This window comes from Podarcis melisellensis (assembly GCF_964234715.1).
Source record: "Podarcis melisellensis genome assembly, chromosome: 6".
In the NCBI taxonomy this organism is placed as follows: Eukaryota; Metazoa; Chordata; class Lepidosauria; order Squamata; family Lacertidae; genus Podarcis; species Podarcis melisellensis.
Genome location: NC_138538.1, coordinates 53,629,162 through 53,652,041, shown reverse-complemented (window position 1 = coordinate 53,652,041; position 22,880 = coordinate 53,629,162). Strand labels below are relative to the sequence as shown.

General features: G+C 43.3%; 1 protein-coding gene across 4 annotated transcripts in view; it reads right to left on the bottom strand.

Annotated features, from left to right (window-relative positions):
- Positions 1-2,145: 2,145 nt before the first annotated feature.
- Positions 2,146-22,880, bottom strand: part of SLC5A9 (solute carrier family 5 member 9) — a 34,621-nt gene continuing 13,886 nt past the window's right edge. For 2 of the 4 annotated variants that reach the window (XM_081913949.1, XM_081913950.1), the window contains exons 4-15: positions 22,653-22,757; positions 18,798-18,962; positions 17,593-17,698; positions 16,346-16,426; positions 15,469-15,674; positions 14,842-14,977; positions 14,311-14,418; positions 14,018-14,168; positions 13,066-13,234; positions 9,973-10,188; positions 6,032-6,191; positions 2,146-2,552 (exon numbers count right to left, since the gene is read on the bottom strand). In XM_081913949.1, coding sequence (XP_081770075.1) covers positions 2,344-2,552; positions 6,032-6,191; positions 9,973-10,188; positions 13,066-13,234; positions 14,018-14,168; positions 14,311-14,418; positions 14,842-14,977; positions 15,469-15,674; positions 16,346-16,426; positions 17,593-17,698; positions 18,798-18,962; positions 22,653-22,757 — 1,812 coding nt within the window. In that variant the 3' untranslated portion in view covers positions 2,146-2,343. Of the gene's footprint in view, positions 2,553-6,031; positions 6,192-9,509; positions 9,633-9,972; positions 10,189-13,065; positions 13,235-14,017; positions 14,169-14,310; positions 14,419-14,841; positions 14,978-15,468; positions 15,675-16,345; positions 16,427-17,592; positions 17,699-18,797; positions 18,963-19,241; positions 19,900-22,652; positions 22,758-22,880 lie in introns of those variants that run through there. The other 2 variants (XM_081913952.1, XM_081913951.1) reach the window with 2 other exon arrangements.

Here is a 22,880-nt window from a genome sequence, read left to right as displayed (position 1 = left end):
AGAGTCTCAGTGGTTTGGACCACAGCACCACCCGCATCCCCTTTCAGCTGCATGTACACTGGTGTTACCTCCACAAACCCATACAGTGTGTAAGATGAAAATATGTACATTTTTGAACACCCATGCAGGTTTCACAAACCTGACTGGGCCAGGGTTCCTAGGTACATGGTTGTGTGACATCACCTGACATGAGGTGGTGGTGTAGCGCTGCCACACACATACCCCAGTTGTGCTTGCATAGCAAAGGAATTGTTCTTACAAAAGAGTTTTTCAACTATTTAAAGAAAACTACTGCTGTATACTATTTAGTGCTTGCTAACATTGTAAGAAAACATCCCAGAATACTGTGTTGTTTTTAATGTGCCATTGTAGTTTGCCAGTATAACAATCTGAACAAAGTTTAGGATTTCAGGCTGGAAATGGAAGGTAATTATCTGATCTGAATGGTCTCTAGCAGCTGAAAGTCTTTTTAAATTTGAATGAACGAGCATGGAAGGATTTTCTTGGTGTTGGACAAAATGGATTGCAGTGTAATAAAGATGAATGCCTTAATTGGTGAGAAAGTCATCTTATTAACTCCTCTATATATTTAGAATTTATAGGGAGTAGTGCATAAAAGATGAAAAGTGATTTGCAAATCTGATGCCCATCTTCCTCAAATTTGTAGAGGTTTTTTTGCTTACATTACTAAAAATGTGCCATAGAAGCAGGTTTTCTTTTTAAACCCACTATATTTCAGATAACATTTTAAAATATTTCCCCAATAAATTAGTGTAGTGACATGTTTGTAGGGGTTCATTGTTAATTTCATTTCCTCTTGCTCAGCCAGCCTGACAACAAAACAGCAAGTCATTAATCTTAGTTTAAAAGAAGATTCTTTTTTTGTGTGTGGAACCATAATGAATGACCTTGATAGATTTGTCAGGAAAATGAATGATAATCATTTGCTGATCGACACAGCCCTAGCAAGGAAGATTAATAAGAAAGTATGCATTGACATCATTAAAAATGTCTGCTGCCAAGGGACTTACACGTCAATTACAATTGAGGCAACGCACTGCACCTAGGATAGTGCTGTTCTATCACAATCTGTTTTCAACACACACACACAAGTATGAATTCTATAGTGCTAACAACTCATTTCTTGAAATGTCCCAGCATGAAAAAAATCATTCTTTAGTGATTTATCTGAAGAAGTGTGCATGCACACTAAAGCTCATACCAATAGCAAACTTAGTTGGTCTCTAAGGTGCTACTGGAAGGAATTTTTTTGTTTCTTTAGTAAGTCAGAGCCTCTGACCCATGTATGTCTGTACAGTATGAGACTGCATATAGGTCTTCTAAACAGTTCTACTCGGTTGAACTGATGCCTAGTTCTGGTGCTGCTAGTTCTGATGGTGCCCATCAGTGGTTGGGAACAGAATGGAAATCTGGGTTTTATATTCCATTGTTTCCAACGACCCCACCTGAATGCATTCAAAAACCCATTATGTTTCTCAGCACAATTCATGCAGCACATCCTGGCCAGACCTTTGAATTAAACACTGCATAGGCAGCTGCCAAAGGAGCATAATGAATGCACTCTTGGTATTAGCTGCTTCCTGTTCTGAGGCTTACCTGCGGATAGGAACATAGGAAGCTTCCTTATACCCAGTCACATAATTGCCCCATCTAGCTTCGTTTTGTCTACACTGACTGGCAGCCTGAGTACATGCCATTCAAGAAATAAGACTGACCGGAAGGTATGTTAATTGCATCTCTTGCTTTAAAAATTACCCTGTTGTTCTTCTTCCCCACTTTATATACAGTGGTACCTCGGGATGCAAACGGGATCTGTTCTGGATCCCCGTTCTCATCCAGAAGCAAACGTAACTAGCGACGGCACATCTGTGCACGCACGTGTTGCTTTTTGCTGCTTCTGCGCATGCGCGTGACGTCATTTTGAATGCGCATGCGCGAGCGGCGAAACCCAGAAGTAACACGCTCCGTTACTTCCAGGTTGCCGTGGAGCGCAACTTGAACATGCTCAACATGAAGCACATTCAACCAGAGGTATGACTGTATAAATAAAGATGTCTCACCATTTTCAGAAGCATGGAGCTTTGGAGGAAAGTAACATCTATTAATAATAAATATTTTTTAGACTTGTGGTGTGTAAATCACTTTATCGTGTGTCTTCACAACAACCCAATGAGGTAGGTCAAGGTATCACTGATAGGGGTGGAGACTGAGAGAAGGGGACCAGCTAAAACCACAGTGTAGGTCCACGGCTGGATGAATTGCAACTTGTAGCTTCCGGTTGATGCCTGTGCTTGTTCTAACTGCAGCAAGGCAATCCTGGGCTCATCCAAAGTATCCCCATAAGAAGATGTTAATAGCCAAGAGAGCTACAGCATTGGCATTGCAAACAGCCTTCCACACTGGCTCTTCCTTGATGCTGGTGAGTTTCTTTTCAAGCGCCGCTTCCTCTTCTCTGGTTAAAGTGGGCTTGGGGTCAGTGGAAATCCCACAGAACCAGAAAAACACTTTCTTCCAGCAAGGATGCTTCACTCCTGAATGGGGAAAAAATGAGGAAAACAGTGTGGGTTTTTTAATGTTTTGTGTGACTTTATATGAACAACTTACTGGTATTTTACAGTTTTAGCAGGATGCGGTAACTTTATGACAGAGACAGATGAAGTATGGGAGAGTCACGAACTCACACAGGTTCCCCAACTCCGAAGTACAACATGGCTACTGCACTGGTTACTGGAGCCAATAGGACATTATACTGCTGGTCAATGTACTACCCCAATCCCCAGGTGGCTTGAATCCCCTGAACTCCAGCATTGGCTCCCACTTCTAGACTATAGCCCACTGATGACCAAACTTGGCCCTCCAGCTGTTTTGGGACTACAATTACCATCATCCCTGGCCATTGGTCCTGTTAGGGATGATGGGAGTTGTAGTCCAAAAACAGCTGGAGGGCCAAGTTTGGCTCTCACTGCTATAGCCTAACTATTGAGGCTACCAAGAAGCAGCATTTAGATCCCATGGACACTTCATAATGAATGGGAACCAGTACTATTGGGTGCACTGTTAGAAGGACCTTACTAGTGAACACAAGTAAAGCCCTTGCTCCTGGATGCTAAGCCGTGAAGTACAGAAGCTCTTGCTTTGTTGTCCTGCTTTCCTTCTGTGAAGTCCCTCCAGCAAATGAGATCTGTTGGTTAATATGACGTGTGTGTGCATAGCATTGTTACCCTGTCTTTCTCAGTTCCTGTGCCTTTAATAACATCTGCCTGCTAGGGAAAGCTTCACTTCACCTGTTGAACCTCTTCATCTCTCATGGTAGAACAGACCAGATATAAAACAGAAGGAAACCCTTATATCTTATATCTTTCCCACTTATTTTTCCAAATTCAGCCCTTTGAGGTACTAAAATGGCATAAACACACACACACAGAGCCTCATTATGCTTTTGCATGAAGGATGTTACATTTCCTTTGCCGTCAGTGCTAATAACCTCATCTTCAGGATAGCTGTTTACAAACAGATGCAAGGACAGATGAGTTTAGTTCATGTGAAAACAAAGGTGACAAATAATTAACAACATTAGGCTGAACAGCTGCTTCGGATGTGAATCAAACTACCTGTCAGACCCACAGATAAAAGTCTGGTCTCGTTTTACAGTGGTTTCCAGACCTGTTTCCTTTGGACCTCTCCACAATAAGGAGTTTCAGAGGATAATAGTGCCCCTGTCTCCTGGTTCCCTGATTCCCTGCCTTTTTTTCTCAGTTCTGGACTTAACATGTGGGCTAGCATAGCTGTTATTCCATAGGCACCAAGCAGAGCTAGGGAACCTGTTATCCTCCAGATGTTGCTCCCATCATCTCTGACTATTGGCCATGATGTCTGGGGCAGATGGTAGTTGGAGCTCGACAGCATATGCATGACCACAGTTTCCCCATCTTTGTACAAAGATATAGGACAATGAGCTCTAAAAGGAACACTTTGATGAAGGTAAATCCAACAGCTCTGAGCAAAGGGTGGGAATTCAGCCAAGTTAGAAAATCCAAGGATTTGGGGAGGGGGCTTTGTAAACGTTATCCCATTTTACTTGCTATGCAACAATTTTCAACAAATGCAGCAAAAACAACAAAGTGTTGTGGCACCTTAAAGGCCACAGGCTTTATCCAATGTTCTGTCTGCTAGTGCAAGTGTGAGTTTAAATGTTGTGCAGAAGAAGAATCCAATGCAACAGATTGCATAAGCAAATTTTTGTGCAATCTGCTATGCATTCTCTCTTGCGACAATGTTCTACTGGTACAAAACATTTCACCAGTGGAGCAAGTATACTGCTAAGTGACCTTTAGCTGTGCTGGATACAACCCCATACATTTAAAGCACACGGCGCCCCCACAATGAACCTGGGAACTGCTGTTTACTCCTCACGGAGCTTGGATTTCCAGCACCCTTAAGAGATCACGGGACGCGGGTGGCGCTGTGGGTAAAAGCCTCAGCGCCTAGGGCTTGCCGATCGAAAGGTCGGCGGTTCGAATCCCCGCGGCGGGGTGCACTCCCGTTGCTCGGTCCCAGCGCCTGCCAACCTAGCAGTTCGAAAGCACCCTCGGGTGCAAGTAGATAAATAGGGACCGCTTTCTAGCGGGAAGGTAAACAGCGTTTCCGTGTGCAGCTCTGGCTCGCCAGAGCAGCGATGTCACGCTGGCCACGTGACCCGGAAGTGTCTTCGGACAGCGCTGGCCCCTGGCCTCTTGAGTGAGATGGGCGCACAACCCCAGAGTCTGGCAAGACTGGCCCGTACGGGCAGGGGTACCTTTACCTTTTAAGAGATCACACTTCTCAGGGTTCCTTATGGGAATCAGTGTGTCTTAAATGCATGTTAAATGTGCTTTAAATGTATGGTGTGGATGTGGCCAAATTAATTTATTATGCTTTGATTTATACTTCAGTGGATTGCAGTCTATTTTGTCAGAAGTTCATGTCATAATACATTTATTGGTTTTTAAGCTGCTTTGTTGTTGTTTCCCATTATACCTGCGGATTAGACTGAGAGGCAAGGAGAATGGCTTTAATCCTAAACAAATATTTGTGGCATCTCCTCACTGAGCTGACTCTCACATTCTGTATGAAAATGACTAAAACATTTTATGCAAGATCTTTTTGTGATAATGAATGATGATTATTCCAGCTAAACACAACACTTTACATCCATCCAACTTTCAAGTTGCAACCACTGGGTTTCCTTTTTCTGCTCTCAAATTGCTGCCAGAAGATAACATTGCAGTGCTGTGAACTTGTAAAAGAGTAACTCCTCTGACCAAAAGTCCAATTAAGCTTTCCAATCTTTGGTTTCCCTCATTTTAGTGGAGAAATGTTACACATCAAAGGAAAATGTTTCAAAATAGGCCTCTTAAAGAACAACAGTCATGGGGGGGCATTATAAAATGTACCTTATTGAATGCTACACTGATCAGTTTTTGTAGAATTTGGCACATGTTGCTGCAAAAACCAAAACCTATGATGCTCATAGATTCGGCTAATTTCTAGGAACATTAGCTCTCTATTTATTTCATAAAATTTATACACTGCTTGATTTTAAAACCCTCAAAGCAGTTTACAAAAAGATACAACCATAAAATCAGGAAAAAGTACAATACATTATAACATGAGCAGAAAGTTACACCTATCTACCATGGTGTGTCTAGTTTGGCAAACCACTTATACTAAGCAGAGGACACAGTGGCGTAGTGTGGGGGTGCAGGGGGGCTGGCTGAACCGGGCACAACATCTGGGGGTTAGGGTTAGTGGGCGCAAATCCATGGGTTAGGGGGCACAAATCCACGGGTTAGGGGGCACAAATTACTTGCCTTGCCCCGGGTGCTGACAACCCACGTTACGCCACTGAGAGGACACAAGGTTATGGAGCAAGCTTTCTAGCCATCTATTGGCTTTGATGGACCCTGGATGTTCTATGTATATTGTGCGCACACAAAAATATACAACTGGAAGGAGAAAACAGGTAACATACCTCCATGCTCTTTACATACTAAATCTCCATTCTCTGACTGAACAGTATCTACATCATTCTCTCTCTTGGAGGAAATCATCTCTGTGCTTGGGCAGGTGTGGCTCTCCAAGTCTTTTTCATCTGTTTTGCTGTGTCTAGTCCACCATGTCAGTCGGGCAAGCTGGGTAATTTGCAAATCAAAAACAAAGGTGTGAAAGCTGAAGAATATTTGTGTGTCATTTAGCTTATGCGTCTGCTTGCTTTAGATGTACTCAGATTGACACAGAAGGGCTTAAAGGAGCATGGCTTTAGCCACACAAATTGTGTGGGGATAGGTTGTCCTGCAACTCTTACTAAAAAGGCACATCACAATCTGATGTATGTCTACTCAAAAGTAAGTACCTTGTGATTTGCTTTCTCCCAGAATCACAATAATATAAAATCATAGAATTGTAGAGTGGCACACAGAACCTTTATATATACAAAACAGAAGAGAGAACCGGAACCTCCTGGGTATTTTGAAGAAGATGGCGACATGTGAACACTGAAAAACTTGCATGTGGAAGCAGCACCAGTTCATGTGGAAGCCACCCATCTCTCTTGTGTTGAAGCATTAAGTACACACACCCCACTTCTCTGCTCCAAACTGACCCCTCCTAAAGTTGCTTTTGTAAAAAACAAAAATGTTGTAGGGAGTTCTAATACAGACACATTTGCACATAGCATGCTATTAGCATACTACTCTACTTGGAAAGTAACTCTCAAAAGGTCACTTATAAATGAACAGTAGTTTTAATACTTTGAATTTCAGGCACAAAATCTGGAAGGCAGTTTCCAGCTGACACAAAAGTTGTATAATCTCCGGAAGATTTATAGCTTTATTTAAATTATTTTCAACCAAGATGAGCATCAGGCAAGGCTAATCTTTCTTGTCACATTGTGCTAAATTGCTTTGATTTGATGATCCTCATCTTTCCTGAAGAATCCTTTTAGGGGCTTCTTTCTTTCTTTTTTACGTTCCTTTCCTTTTCCTCCCTTTTGGTTACTCATTAAATCTAACTAGAATGTAATGAAATTGGAGGACACAAAAGGATCCAGGAGACATTTCCCTCTTCCTCTGAACACAAATGGCTTGTTGGTGAGTGAAGGGGAAGAGATACATTAGGATGAAATAAAATAGTTTTAGCAGTAACGACAAAAACACTTAAACTAATTTAAGTGCAGGCGTGATTAATGCTTGTAACTCTAAAATGCACTTATTGGATAGGAAACAGATTCATGGGCAAGGCTCATCATGACTTTGGCTTGTGTAGGACACTTATTTCTGACATGCTAGAGTTCCAATGCATTCACCTGGAGAGAGACCATGTGTCTATGAAAGGCCCATCATGCCAACCTGAGACCCCATTACTCCACCAGTTGCTTAGTTTGTCTTCTCTTGGTTTTTTTTCAAGCACATACTAGAGTTCTACAAACTACACTGAGCAGGTAAACCTACAAGCTGGGAGGTACAGTGGCTGCAGGACCTTCTTATCTGATGATAACCATTCATTCATTCAAATAACCATAAGGGTTGAGGGAGAATCTCACAAAATTGAGTGGAAGCAACATGGTAAATGTTTCCGCCTGATTTGGGGGGATCTTTCTTCTCCCTCGCTCCCCATGCTCCAGCCTACCCCATTTAAAGCCCCCAATGTCTTGGCTCAACCTGTCCATGCTCTAAGATCAGCAGATGAAACCCACCTGGTAGTCTCTCTGTGGAATGAGGTACATGGTGTGATAACCTTGAAAAGGACCTTTTCAGTGGTGGCTCCTGATACACTGCTAAGGTGCATTTGGTTCCATCTATAGTTTTAGGAGGCTAGCTATGACTCCTCTTTTTCAGTGCACATTTGGAGGAGGGGAGATGTGATTGCTGCTGCTGTTACTACTATGAGTTACTTGTTATTCACTAATTAGTTGTTATGTGCTGTTAAAGGATTGTTCTGTTTTTATGGATTTTGATCTGGGTGCTTTGCTGTAAACCACCCTGGGCATATAAATCATCTAAAGAAATAAATTCAGTAGGGTTCACAATCCCTCAGTAGAATAGTTTCAGTATTCAGGACGGGGGGGAGCTGCTGTGAGGATAAAGAATTCTGACTCCTATTGCCTTTTAAGACATTTTAATATTTTTGCAATCTATTCTGAGTTTATTTTATAAATAAAAGTGGGACATAGTTTTTAATTGAATTAATACAGTACCACTATCCTCTTGTGACCTCACTTCCTCCTCTGCCACTCCCCACTTCCTCGTGTTCTCGTCTGACAAACCTTAAAAGAAACTTTGTCAAGATTGTTTAAAAAAGTTTTTCCTCCCCCCTTTTCCTCTGTCGAACTAGAATAAATCCTTCTCTTCCAAAATGCCATCTGGCATCTGGCAGTTGCGTTTCAGCTTCACAGTCTCAAATTTAATTGTAAGCTCCTTTGCAGAGTTTTCAAGGACGACATGACACAATATGGGCTATGTACAATGAAGACATATGAACTCTGAGGCATACCAAACAAATTCTTTGCATATTTGTTTTGCAGTACAGCATCCATCACCACAGGGATGGGAGAGTGTCCAAAACAGCAGGGAAAAATGCTTCTGCTTGCTGTTTTTAGGCTGTAATTCATTTAAAGCTTGGTGCATTAACGGTACTACTCAAACACCAGATACAAATCTCTCCTTCCTCTTCTGTCCATTTGCTACTGTCAGAGGAGAAGGTCATCAGAGAAAGTTTTGAGAGGCCATGTGTAGTCACACTTTCCCAGATAAAACTCCAGGAGGATTGTACTCAACTCTGCACTGGGGAGCCAGGGTCCTTATCCATTCAAGAGCATAGGTTCAAGAGATCATTCAAGAGATCATTTCAGCCCGAGGTTCACTAATCACTCCTTTGTGGCCATGCTAGGCCATGCTTTTCAGTCCTTGTCTGTTTTGCATGTGTTCCATTACATATTTACATTTTGGTTTTTTTAATCTGTCTGAAAATTCATATTTAAGTACATGTTTTATCACAAAATATGTATTTTAAACCTGCATTCTAAAATTCAGACCAGTGCAAAATCTGAAGGATAATTATGCTTCAGATTATATATTAGTCCAGCTCATTGAAAAATGCAGCCTGGACAAATCTCTTCACCATTCCTAGGCCATACAATTCTGAGAGCCCCACTCTGATATGGGAAGTGAAGTGGAGTTGAAGCTGTCTGCCACCTGGAAGGAAGGCTACCTGAGGGCTGCAGGCACTCTGAACCCATTGTCTATTCACATCAGTTGAGAATATGATCCATACTTTTGTTCATTGAGGAAAACTCTTTCCATTATTCACTAAGCTGACCCAGTCAAACCAGGATTGGGCTGCTTTTGGGAAAACCAGACTTGTGAGAAAGTATTCAAAGCATCTCTTCAAGAACTCACTGAAAGAAAACTTTTTTTTTTTAACCAGCTTTATGCAGCAAATGAAATAAAGTTCTTTGCTACCAAACCTCAGTCGTTCAATGTAATTGAGATCACTTTGGGATGGAATGTTCTTTCTAAATGCCAAGGCTCCAACAATATTAATCTTGTTAGCTTACAAGATTGATGCCGTCTCTTCTGAAATACGAGAGAGGGTTCAATTAGAGCCATTACATCCCCTCCTCAGCAGCCCATTCTAATATGATTTCTTCCCCACTGTCTGCCTCTCTACTTGATAGGATGTGCCAGTAGTGTCCTCACAGCATGGAAGCCTGCTCTCCATTTCCAGTGCTCACTGAGTCTAAATGATTTTTAACCCTATAATACCTGGGAAGCAAGACCATGCAGAAAGAGGACTTCTTTGTAGGGCTTTCCAGTTTACAGTAGTACTGAGGGGTCCAAGGTACAACAAGGAAAACTAAGCAAGTGTTTGGGTGTTTTGTTTTAAAAATAATATTCATCCTTGAAAGCCACTTACATTTTCCTCTGGGACTGGTGGTGTGCAGAGGCTAACAGTGACGATGACAGCTGCCGTTAGCACACACAGGAGGATAGCAAAGTACAGATAGTGCACATCTTTCAACAGAGCTGGCCTCTGGTCCTCCTCGCCACAGGAGGGTGCCATGTAGATAAACTCCATAACCATCCGAACGAGTCCGACTGCTAACCCAAACATCAGTCCCCAGAAAGCTCCCTGGGAAGAAAACATAGGGAGATGTGATGAAATTTGAGTGGAGGAGTTGGAAACATGGGGTGGGATTCAAAGCAGTGCTTGGGAGATTGCTCCATCAGTGCTTGCCCAAGGGAAGTGTCTCCGCTACCAACATATGGTGTTCTGCGGGTTCTCCTGTCCCTTCAGAGTGGAGGTTAGAGTGTGCGGGGGGGGGGTGAGTTGGGGAAACCCCTGTTATGCTAGTGGAATTCCTTGGGCTGGCTTCCACTGGTGGAATAAGTTAGTTAAACCCAATCCTTGCTTATTGATTTTGTTAAAACATCCCAGTTTGGAAATTAACATGATCCAATTTCGTTCTTTATTGAGAGAAGGGCTAAAAACATATTTAGTTATAATTTAAACACATGTACTACATTTTATTGGGATGCGGGTGGCACTGTGGGTTAAAGCCTCAGCGCCTAGGGCTTGCCGATCGAAAGGTCGGTGGTTCGAATCCCCGCGGCGGGGTGCGCTCCCGCTGCTCGGTCCCAGCGCCTGCCAACCTAGCAGTTCGAAAGCACCTCCGGGTGCAAGTAGATAAATAGGGACCGCTTTCTAGCGGGAAGGTAAACGGCGTTTCCGTGTGCAGCTCTGGCTCGCCAGAGCAGCGATGTCACGCTGGCCACGTGACCCGGAAGTGTCTTCGGACAGCGCTGGCCCCTGGCCTCTTGAGTGAGATGGGCGCACAACCCCAGAGTCTGGCAAGACTGGCCCGTACGGGCAGGGGTACCTTTACCTTTACTACATTTTAACAGGTATTTATTTATGAGAGTCATTGTCACCTAATATATAAGATCGCCATAACTAGATTTAGAAGGCCTTATTTCAAATCTTAACTTAGTTATCTTGGTTCTGGTAACAAAAAATCCCACATCCCTAGACCAATAAGCTTTTGGCCACTGTAACACTCTGCCTCTGAGCCAATGTATTTACCTTTTTAAAGTAATGCTTTCAGAACAGCTTTTTGGACAGTTTATCCTACAGCACTAGTTTAATGTTTAAAGGCATACAAAGAGTGGGACCAACCACATGAGTCCTTAACACAAAACTGGGGTCCCTAATTCCATCCTGGCAGAGATTTTCAAGATAGGAACCCACATCGTTACAAGCCTTTAATTACTGCAGAAGCACAGTGGAAACTTCTAGAGAGGCTCCCGTGGGACTAATTACATTGAAAAGACAGCAAAGACTAATGAGTGAACTGATTATAGTGTTGCACTGCTACAGCGTTGGAGAGGATGGCTTTCAGATCAGGAAGAGAAGTTAGGATTAGGCTGACAGCATTGGGGCATGAACTCAGGATCAGATATCATGTTAGTGTCCAGGACATAGGACTGAAATTGCAAGGATGTGTTAAAGGAAGCACAGAAATGATAAAACAGCATGCCTGGTTGGAACCCAGATTAAAAAGCATCCATATTATCAGGTGGAGTTTCTCCAGGACCCCTCTGGCTTTGAACATCAGTCTCCCTAGGAACATTGATAGGTCCCAAACTAGCTCTTCAGCATTAAGGGGGAATGGTCCCCTCCAAGTTCCTGTAAATTTCATCAGTCAAGCTATACAATTAGCTGGAATACGAACAGAGTTAATGCAGCCATTGCCCAAACCACACTGGGTAAACAACAGACCTATGTAAATGACATTTATGTAGCTGCGTAGGTTTGTGCGGGTTCATTTATGGAGTGGTTGGAGTTACAACGATGTAAAGAGCAGTGGAACTCTACTTAGCTAGAGAAAGAGTGCCCATGGGAAGGGGAGGGGAGGGAAAGCAAGCAAGGGGCGCTGAATGGATAGAAAAACCCAAGTTTGCACGAAATGTATAGCTTTCACCTGGGAGGGGGGTGGGAATCTAGAACAAAGCTGGTGAAACTGATGAAAGAACTATGGGTTCCTATGGGTTAAAAGGCCAGGAAATTATATTGCACATCTACAAGTAGCCTAGAATAACGGATCTCTGTCGCTTCTTTTTATTCCTTGAAATTCATGCCACTTCTTTTTATTCCTTGAAATTCCCTTTAAACAAAAACAAAGCCCTTTCCTTCCACCCCCACCCCAATACCCTTAACTGGGTTTGAAGGGGCAAAGACCTGAAGTGAGTTGGTCAGTGTTTGGGTTGCCCCATTCCCTTTGAAGGGAGTATACCTATTCAAATTATCCTCTTAAATGCTATGGGTTTGGGACAGGCACAGTCCCCAAGGTCCCCAGGAAGTCAAGTCCTAACTGGTATTCCTTGCATACTGGGGCACCTGGGGTTTGAGTCCTGAGCCCCAAAAGGTGGTTACTGAATGTTCACTTGTGTGGGTTTAGAGAAAAATGACGCTCCCCTCAATCTGAGGTGCTGGTGTTATACCAGGACATACAGTTCTGCAGAAATGGGTCTATTTAGCAAGTTTGTCAAAAAGAAGCAAGTGATTTCACAATGTGGCTAGATCTCCCACATAATTATATACGGCTCAGCTCTCTTGAAGTCTCAAACCAAAGGAGATTTGATGACTGGAAGATTAAAGCTAGGGAAATTCAGTTTCTGAATAAGAATTACTTTCTAAGCAGTGGGGGGGGGGGGAGAAGAATAAGTTTTGGTGAATCTTTATGAAGTCCCTTCTTTTCTCCCTGCTCCCCCTCTCACTTCCTGTGCCTTATCACTTCTTTCAGTTAAACCAGTAATCAAAGCCCTGAGAATCTTTTTTTAAAGAGATGCTGTCCTCTAATGGGCCTAAATTCCACAGTTGTTGCATTCAAGGGAAAGTCAGTCAATATAATCGTAATGAATGGTCTTGTCTGCCCTGAAAAACTATGAAACGATGACATTTGGGAGATGCTATTATTCATACGCACCTCCTCATTGATTCTGTACTTACTGGCTCATTGATCCTCTTGCAGAAGATTGCTAGGATGAAGAGGGCAGTGATGGGTGGCGCTAGGTAACTGGTTATTGACTGAATGTAGTCAAAGAGCTGACCGCTGTTGGCTAGCTGGATGATGGGGATCCAGAGGATGCTAATGGCAACGAGAATGAGGACAAACACCCTGCAAGAGCAGGACAAAGCATGTTACTTCTGCACAACTTGACAAATCTAACTTTTGATGTTCTCTATGGAGCCATGGAAAGGGGGAGGGGGATTTCCCCCCTCACGGCACAACGGGGTTTGGGGAAAACTCAGCAAGTGCTGCTTTGTGAAGACTTCAAACAGAGAGTACATTTCATTGACCAAAAGGACGTTAAGGGAAAGCTGCAAACATGCTGCTGCTGCAATGATCATGGACAGCTCCCATCTCTGGCAGCCATGATTTTTTACAGGCAGAAGTCACTTGAGCAGCTGCAGAGCAATCCCAGAAATGGGGAGAGCACACAGCCAACAGCACAAGCTGCGGAGTTGGGTATGGAGACAAGAGGACACCAGCTGTGGAGGGCAATGACATGAGCGTTTGGTCCAACCAAATCTGCTTTGGGATCAGGTTCAGTGATTTGGATCAGACACTTTCGTGGCTCAGTTTGAGTTGCTTTCAGTTCTTAACTGAAGCAGAATATGCAGCCCTGGAAATGGAATATACACCATGGAACGTTTCCTATGACTTTTGCGGCATCTCACAAGTTCTTGCCCCAGCTCACGCATTGCTTGGGCTCCAACTGAACCTTAACAGGAGGGCACACAAGGAAGTTTGATAATCGTGGGCATGAAACCTCTTTGGAAACTGCACTAGGTGCACCTGCAGATAAGGGGCAACTGAGGGCACTAGGCAGTTTGTGGGCAGTGTCTGCTCAGGGAGCATTTTTGATAAGCAAATGAAGGTGTGGGGAAGAAAAAGGACCTTCCGACGATCATGAGTTCCTGTTCAGTGGCCGTCTTGCGGAGTCGCTGCCAGATATCTATGGCGAAAAGGGTGCTGCTACTATTGAAGATAGAGGTGAGAGAGCTCATCAAGGCAGCCATGATCACGGCAATCATCAAGCCACGGAGTCCTAAGAAGTCAATAAGGAAAGCCTAGTTAACTTTCACCAGCGAACTCTCACCAGCCCACCCAGGCACTAGCCCACTTCACCAGCAGGCCAACCCTTGCCCATGTGGTCCACCTCACTCTCGACGAGAATAGAATTACCTTACCTACAGGCATGAGCTCCATTACTAGCTTAGGGTAGGCAATATTTGAACAACCCACTTTCGCTCCACAGACCTTTTCACAAATTTCTGGGTCTACACATCCCACTTCATCTGGAGCAAGCAAGTAAATAAAGAAATGCAGGTTTTAGTTATAGGAGATATAGAGGAAGCAGTTGCTGTTTACATTTATGGTGATTAAGTGTGCAGCAGACATATGCTTTTCAGGTTGTGTTTGAGATCCATGCCATGTGTTTCCTGTCCCAAATGTTATTACTTCTGACAGTGCCACTCATACATATATAGGGTGACAGCAGATGACTGTGCTTACCTTGTGAACGCTGTTTATAAATTTACTGCAAATTGCTTGCAAACACAATATTATTGCCTATCCAATGACCAGTTGGGAAAGTTTGTCTCCCCATATAGCTGGATGAGTTCCTACTATAGGTGGTTGCATGTTTACAGCTGTCCACCCTCCTTGTAAATGGCCACCTGTGGGCAAGTGTAGCCTTAGTACAGCCAGCAGAAGCTTACCTGGATAGAGAGCTCTGCTAATCATGCCCGGCATGACAATGAAAAACATTGGGAAGATTTTCAAATATCCGCCTAGCACAGACCCGCCTTTAGCATGAGAGAGACTCTTTGCAGAGAGTGACCTTTGCACAATTACCTGAAAGGAGAAGCAGTTAGCTTTAAGGAAACTTTGCACAGGTTGTTTCACATTTTCTTGGAAACAGAAGAGAACCAAGATAGTCAAAGCAATCTTTTGGCCAAATAGTTAAGAAATGGCAGTCACTAAAAACTGAAGGCTAGGCTAGAGGGTTTATAAAGAATCTTCAAGAGATAACCTTTCTCAAATTAAGAAACAATATCTGCATAAATACACGTGCAACTAGCACTGAAGGCACCCATTGTTTTTTTCTCGTAACAGTAGGCTTTAACTCTGTCTCTGATTTTTTAAGTGCATGCTCAGAATCTGAGTAATGCAAATGATTCCTACGTGCTGTAAGTACAAGGAAACAGAGATCTCATATGCTGATTTTGACTGAAATAATTCAATGGGTTTTTGATCCCAGCACAATAAATTTGTCCTAAAACTCTCCTGTAGAGGGCAGTGATAAATCTATCAAACATGCAGCAAGAAAGACCTATTTACTTTACCTGATCTGTGCACCAGCACCAAAGAGCAAGCACTGAGAGGCCAAATATAAGTCCAGGCCATGGAATATCTCCATTGATAGGGTCCCTCATCATATGGAAGGCATCTTCCCGTGGCAAGTGACAAGTAGTGTTTGGCACAATGACACTGGGGATGGCTCTACTATACTTCTCTTGCAGTCCTTCGTACCACCCAACTTTATCAAAGCCTAAAATGAAAGAGGCAACAGTCCAGTCAGCAAGCTCATGTCATCCATCCATATTTTTCCCCAGCCATGCATCGTCCCCTCCAGCCACATTTTGCAGGGTCAAATCAGATGTGAAGTTTGTAATGTGAATTGTTGATGGTTTCCTTTGTGTTGGGGGATAGTATTGCGGGGAGGGGCAAGCTGGATTGGGACCATGGCATTTGGAAGGAAGGGCTTTAAGCTTTTGACTCCATGGATTACCAATAATTACCCCCTCCCCCATGGAAGGCACTTTAAGTGGCCAGACAAACCAAAGGTTGTTGGGTTCAGGCACAACAACAAACCATAGTCAAAACAAGCCACATTTTGCAAGCCAACAACAAACCATATCTTTGCAATGTAGTTGGTTGCCAGAATACAAAATAGTTAAATCTGTTAGGCTTGGTTCAGATGCTCAAACAAACCAGACACTGGTTAAACAAGCCATATTAATTGTGCAGAGCTTTTGCAGATATTAGATGAAACATAATAAACAGATAACTAAACTTAAGTCCAGTTTTCTTTTCTCATAAAAAAAAGTTTGATGTAGAAGTTAGATGACATCAACCCAGATGGCTTTGGCGTTTCCCCCCCAAGATGTGTCATTCTATTAGCCAAAGAAATAAAGCCACACAATCCCATCTTCATCTCACCGATAAACATAAGAACCAACGCTCCAAGCACCATGATGACAGTCTGCAAAGCATCTGTGTATATCACTGCAGTTAAACCACCTGTGAAAAAGATTAGAAAGAACTGATTCAAAGACCAATATTTCTACATTTTGGTGATTTCCCTTACTCTGTTACAAAATGGAATGTGATTCTAATAAATGAATCGATGAAAAGAATGGGATTTTAACACATGAGCAAGAGCCTGGATAGCTCAGTTGGTTAGACCGTGGTGCTGATAACGCTTATGGGGCAGCTGCATATTCCTTCACCGCAGGGGGTTGGATCAGATCAGGGTCTCTTTCAACTTTACAGTTCTGTGATTCTACAAAAACTAAGGTTTTGAATACATAAAATGAATCATGGAATCATAGAATTGTGGAGTTGGAAGGGAACCCAAAGGCATCAACCAAACCCCTGCAATTCAGGAATGGAATAAATGAAATCACTGTTTCTTCAAACTTCGCACATTTTGGACCAAACTTGTGACAAATCAGTTGCAGGAAACTGCAGTCAGGATCAGAAAGGGAAAGGGGCCATTTCTCAGTCTTTCCCCTTAGGCTATTTTTCTTTTCCAAATTGCCTACTCTAAGCTGACGTTTTGCCTCTTGGGGAGAGAATATGCCTGCCTGGCCTTGGGCGGCCATATTTTGAAGAGCGAAAAAGAGGACACATTTGCCGACTTCCACTTTTAACTATGGATCACTGTGACAACTCTACCCATGAAAAAGAAGACGTGTCCTGGAAAAAGACGTGTCCTGGACAACCTGGGCTTGAAAATGGTGTTTTTTAAAAAAAGAAGAAGAAAAGAATGGTTTGCAGGGCAGGAGAGAAACACCTCCTGCCCTCCTCATAAATTCCTGCTGCAAATACTAGCTCCTCACAGCTGCTTTAACTTAAGCGCACACTTCAGGGAAGACAGTCACACAGTTGAGCACCTCAAGTAGCTTGATCCTCAAACCCAGCGAAGTTGCTTTGAAAGCACAAATCTGAATGCAGCATATTGGAGATATATGAAGTTTACAACATTCCCCACCCACCAACTTGACTACTGGTGCTATACTTTTAAGTCCATTGTAGGTAGCTTGGTTGATATCAGTTGAAATCTCCACCTACTGGATGTCCCCTCACTGGTATCCATGAACCATGACCTGAAGCTGTCCACACTATATGGCTATATAAAGGAACTCTGTGCTTTTCGTGGTGGCATTATTATACAGCATAGTTACCAGCTATGGTGTAGACGGCTGTCACGACCAACAAGATCACTGTAGAAAGGTAAAGGTTCCAACCAAGGGAGACTTGGATGAAAAGTGCACCAGAGAAAATATCTGTCTGGAACAAATACAAGAAAAAGGACCTTGATTCCAGTAGCATTGGATTATGACATCTCTAATAAATGTTCTACCTGGAAAATCACAATAAAATTACTCTTGAAAATAATCAAACCAGGCATCAGAAATGCCACAATCTCAACTAATGCATGTGTTGACAAAAGCTAGCAGAATCCATACCTGGTATCTTTGGACACCTGTCAAAACTCCATCACCCCAACAGGGCCTATGGCTGACACTTGCTCTGCCCCACCTATTAAACAAAATCCTGGGCTGGTTGTCCAAGCTGCATCAGGCAGCTAGGTCTCATTGCATTTAAATTTCTCATAAGACCCTGGAGTAATGAAGGTTTTGGGGAGAACATTACAATGGCAGGTAGATCCAACCATTGCTTACTATCACATAAGCCCACCAGGGCCCATTGATGGAAGAGGGAGACCACCACAGGTTGAAGTGAAGGCCCAAGACAGGTGTTGATCATCATGTGAGCTGCGCACAGGTGGGCTGAAGCGAGCTGCTGCCATTCCTGTGGAGCCTCCTTTGATTGAGACAAATATGCAAGCTAGGCAAATACATTTTTGGGCTGTGACCTTTACACATCTTCTGTCCCGAGATCGTGGGGTGGTACAAAGCTATTTTGGCACCTGTTTCCACAGCGTCATTTTCCCCTTGCACAGTGTATGACGAAGGAGACAAAAGGTCTCAGGGACAAAGGTTACAGACAGGACACCGCTGACTGCTGAGACAGCAAAAGGTCAGACCGAGGTGGAACGATGTACAGACAGCTGTGGCTTGTCAGGGGGGGGGTTTCCTGCACCCCAGGGTCACGCATGCAGGCAGACTGTGGCTGCCTGCTGGTGGAGAGTGTGCTCGCTCCGGACCTCACTGTCCCCTCCGCGATATCCCTACAACAGGTCTCCTCCAACATGGAGTGGTAGCCCTGAAAGCTTGTATATAATGTATAGTGAAGGGACTGATCCAGTATTTAGGGCTAGTTCAGTGAGGATAGTGGAATGACTTGTCTACATTAATGACCCATTACCTCCCTGTGAAAGTGCTGTGCTCTACAAGCTACAACTCTATTTCCCCGAGATACATACTGATATCTTGGTGAATATATACAGGATGAGGGACAGTACAGACAGGTAGATTTGAATCCTCTGCCCTCCAAATCTTTTCCTCAGGTATTCAGGCATGGTGACCACTCCTGAAGAGATGTAAACTGGCACAAAGATCCAGCCGAGGACCAGCAATGCCCAGGTGGCCTAACAAGGAAGAAGAACACATGCCATGGATGCCCAGACTTTGTGCAGTGCTACACAGTCAATTCCATGCAACCAATAGTTTATCTAAAAATTGGAAAGGCAAATTGCCAGTATTTCTAATGAACAAGAATGGCAGATTCAACATGTGCTACACAACTGGAATGCCTTGCTTGGTTCCCAACTACGTGAAGGTAGGGATGAATAGCTGCTCGAAGGCCATGGGATAAATTTAAGAATGGAGAAGGAATCTGCCCTACTAAGATTCCAGTGTGAACTCACCTGATCAATCTGGCCAGATTTTGACCCAGATTAGAAGAATGATCCACTTCAGAATCAGCAAGTTGGCAGATTCTATTAGTGGCCCAGTCCCCTTTCCCCCTTTAAGCGTTGGAGGCAGTTGTGGGGTTTTTTCCTGTACAATTCCCCCCAGGAGCAATGGAACGTCATTAAGCATTGTCACTGCAAGGGAGACTTGCTCTGTTTTCACTCAAGGCACGTGACAGCAAAAAGACCCATATGCTAGCTGCTCAGGCTATGGAAGGCTAGCAACACACTTTCAGAAAATGAGGGAAGAGAATGCAATGCTCAGACTACTTCATAAGATGCTTCTAAACACATATTCCTGATGTGTACTTGCTGGTGGAATTTAAAAATATACCTGGAAATGGAACAGAATATACTTAGTCTTGTCACTTCTGAGAACTGGGATGGACTGGGCTTCTGTGAGTCCACCCATCCCTAGACAGATTGGAGTAAAGATGAGAATGGGTACAATCTTTGATCAGTACTTTTCAAAAGACAAGGGTGAATCACAAAAGCCATGGGTGTGGGCTGCCAGAAATAGATCCTGGGCAACAGGAGATTTCAGGATTTGGAATGTGATCACTCCCAAATGAAATGGGTTGACAACACTGCAGTGGTGTTGAAAAGGTTATGACTGCTGGAAGGCATCACTGTATTGTGTTCAAGTTCACAAAGTACGATGTGATTCTGTGAACTGCTATACTGAGGCAGGAGAGCCAGCCATAGGATAGAGCACTATGGCCCCACTCTATCTGGTATTATTATTATTATTTATTATCATATACTGCCATTCATCCCAAGATCTCAGGGCAAATCACAAGATAAAAATACAAGAGAAGAGGCAGAACAAATTGTGTTTTTGGCAGCACTGGGAGCAGACACAAACCATGCAACAGCCATTGTATCTCTTCTATCTCCTGCCCTTGAAAAGGTACAGTTGTGCCAGAAAAGGAGAATTACATCCTTCTTTGTCAGGGCATTTGAATGGGGTATCGACCTTTCTCACCTTCTGTGAATATTTTTGACCGGCATATGTCATGAAGGCCAGCACAAATATATAACTGTGAAAACAGAACCAGTATGGTGTTGTGGTTAGATTCCACTAGGATCCAGAAGACCAGGGTTCAAATCCTCACCCAGCCATAAAGCTCACTGGGTGGCCTTGGGCCAGTCACTGTCTGCCAGCCTGAACTACCTCACAAGATTATTTGTGAGGATGAAATGAGGAGGTGGGGTAAAGGTTGGGATATAAATGTAAGAGAAAAAAAGCCAGTAGTAGGGAAAGGGATAGAAGTTTCTGGCAGATGGACAAAATAAATGAACTCCATGCTACTTGCCAGGCATAGGATAAGGTCAGCCTTTGCCATCTTGGTGCCCTCCAGATGGTTTGGGCCACACTGTAGTCTTAAACATCTGGTGGGGTGTTTTAAAACATTTTAAAGTGAAGGCTGGATTCAGACTTAACACAGGGGTGAGGAAACTATGGTCCTCCAGATGTTGTTAGACCAGGCAAAGGCAAATGCAGCCCTCCAGATGTTTTGGGACTACAATTCCCATCATCCCTGACCCTGGTCCTGTTAGCTAGGGATCATGGGAGTTGTAGGCCAAAAACATCTGGAGGACCGATGCCTGTTTTAGACTCTGACATCTGGAACTCCATGGGTCCCCCACCTCTGCTGAATGTTGCACATCAGGGCTCACACTGCTGTGGTTAAAGCCAAGCAATGGGATCAGGCTGCTTGAAGGTGAACACTGCTAATAGTTCAGAAGAATGCTGCCTTATTTTGGAGCCCTCTCTTTCATCCCACATCACTGTTGTTCTAGCCAGAGTGAACTTTGTTGCAACAGGAGGTATATTACTGGGTGACCTTTTGCACCAAGGGGAGTCATTCATCTTAGAGACAGCCAAGCTGCCAGTTTTGTTGGCAGCAGAGAGGCTCACACATCCCTCAGGACAGCTGCAGACCTGCGCTGTGAGTGAAGCATTGTCACCAGCTTCTCCAGTAGTAGCATAGCCATGATCTTCAAATAATGCTAGCACAGAGCTAGCCTCTTTCGGTTCATTTCTCCTGCTTTCTTCTGCCTTTCTGCACACCCTCTTGAAATATATAGAAGTGGGAACCACATTACCTCTCAACTACCATGAATACTATATTATCATCATGATAATAACATGAATTTGATGAAAGTTAAAAGGCACTTGTCATTTAAAACATTTTTTTCCACAATATAATCCTCTTATTTTAGAAACTCTATAGGAGTTTATTGCAGGAATGTATTAATACAACTGACGTTTGCTGCAAGTGACTATTATGAATCAACATTTGCTCAAAGACAGTTTCACATTTAGGAGTAGAATAGTGCCATTAGTAGTGTTCATGTTAGCATCCTTTTCAATTTTGAAACAAATTTGCCCCAATGCTCTCTAAAATCCATAGCAGTGAACTAGAGAATAACTTATCCACTAAACAATCATTTACTTGACATTCCTCATTTGGCAACTGTGGGAGAGAGTACAATTAGCTAGAACAATTCCTACCAACAAGAAATGACCAAGGGTACATGGTAAAAACTAGGGGCTCATTCTCCCATCTGGCTAGGGCAGATAAATAGTAAACTATAATACCAAACCACAAAAAGTTAATTTAGTCACATTCTGACTTTTGTCATATATACATATCCAGCTAAGGTTGCCAGATTCAGACCAAGAAACTTGTTTTAAGAGTTCCAAGATCGCAAGTGACATCAGCCAATGAAACAGTGGCACCACACACCTAGATGGCACTGCAGGCTAAAGAAGACAGGACAGTGGTCAAATAGTCTCTTTCAATACCATGCTGCTATATACAATCTTTATGACTCAGTGCTCTTAAAGCTATGGGCACTGTTTCAAGACCTAGAACAGGCAATCCTAGATCTAATTCATTCATTCTTGCCAGATAGAATCATCTCCCCTTTCTCCATGCCCCCATGTGCTGTTCTGGGGGTTCTCCTGATCCTCTTGAGCAGATTTGGGGAGGTAACTGGGTCATGTGGGTCTTGTTGCCCTGGCTTTGGCTAGCACAAATGAATCCAGCCCAATGTTTCAAAAAAATAAAAATAAAAAATAAATCTGAAGCTACAGAGGTTTCCAAGTTTCAGACTGTTGTTTGTTCTAGAAAAATGTGCTCTAGCATTAATTTTATCCTGCTTATTTACATTGGAATGTGCCACACGAGCCTACTAATGTTTCTGCTGAAATCAGGTATGCATTTCCAATTGTCTTGTTGGAGATACAATAAAACTTAGGCATTGGGGAGTACCAGATAACCTCTTCACTTGACTAAGCTGATGCCCACACCCACATCCCTTGTCAAGAGCAAGTTGAATCCTTCAAGGACATCTTACGTTCCACTCAAAGCCCCCAACAGCCAAGCCTCCTGCAGCTCCCGTGCCCGCCAGGCCGATAAATAAGCCACTCCCCACATTGCTTGACATCAGAGATGCTCCAATCTAAAACACAAAATGCTGCCGTTAGTTGATAGAAAAAGGTCAGATGTATGTTCTATCTGTGGCGAGAAAGCATAGAGTTCACACCTCAAAATCTAATTTCCCTGTTTAAAAACAAAGACTGCA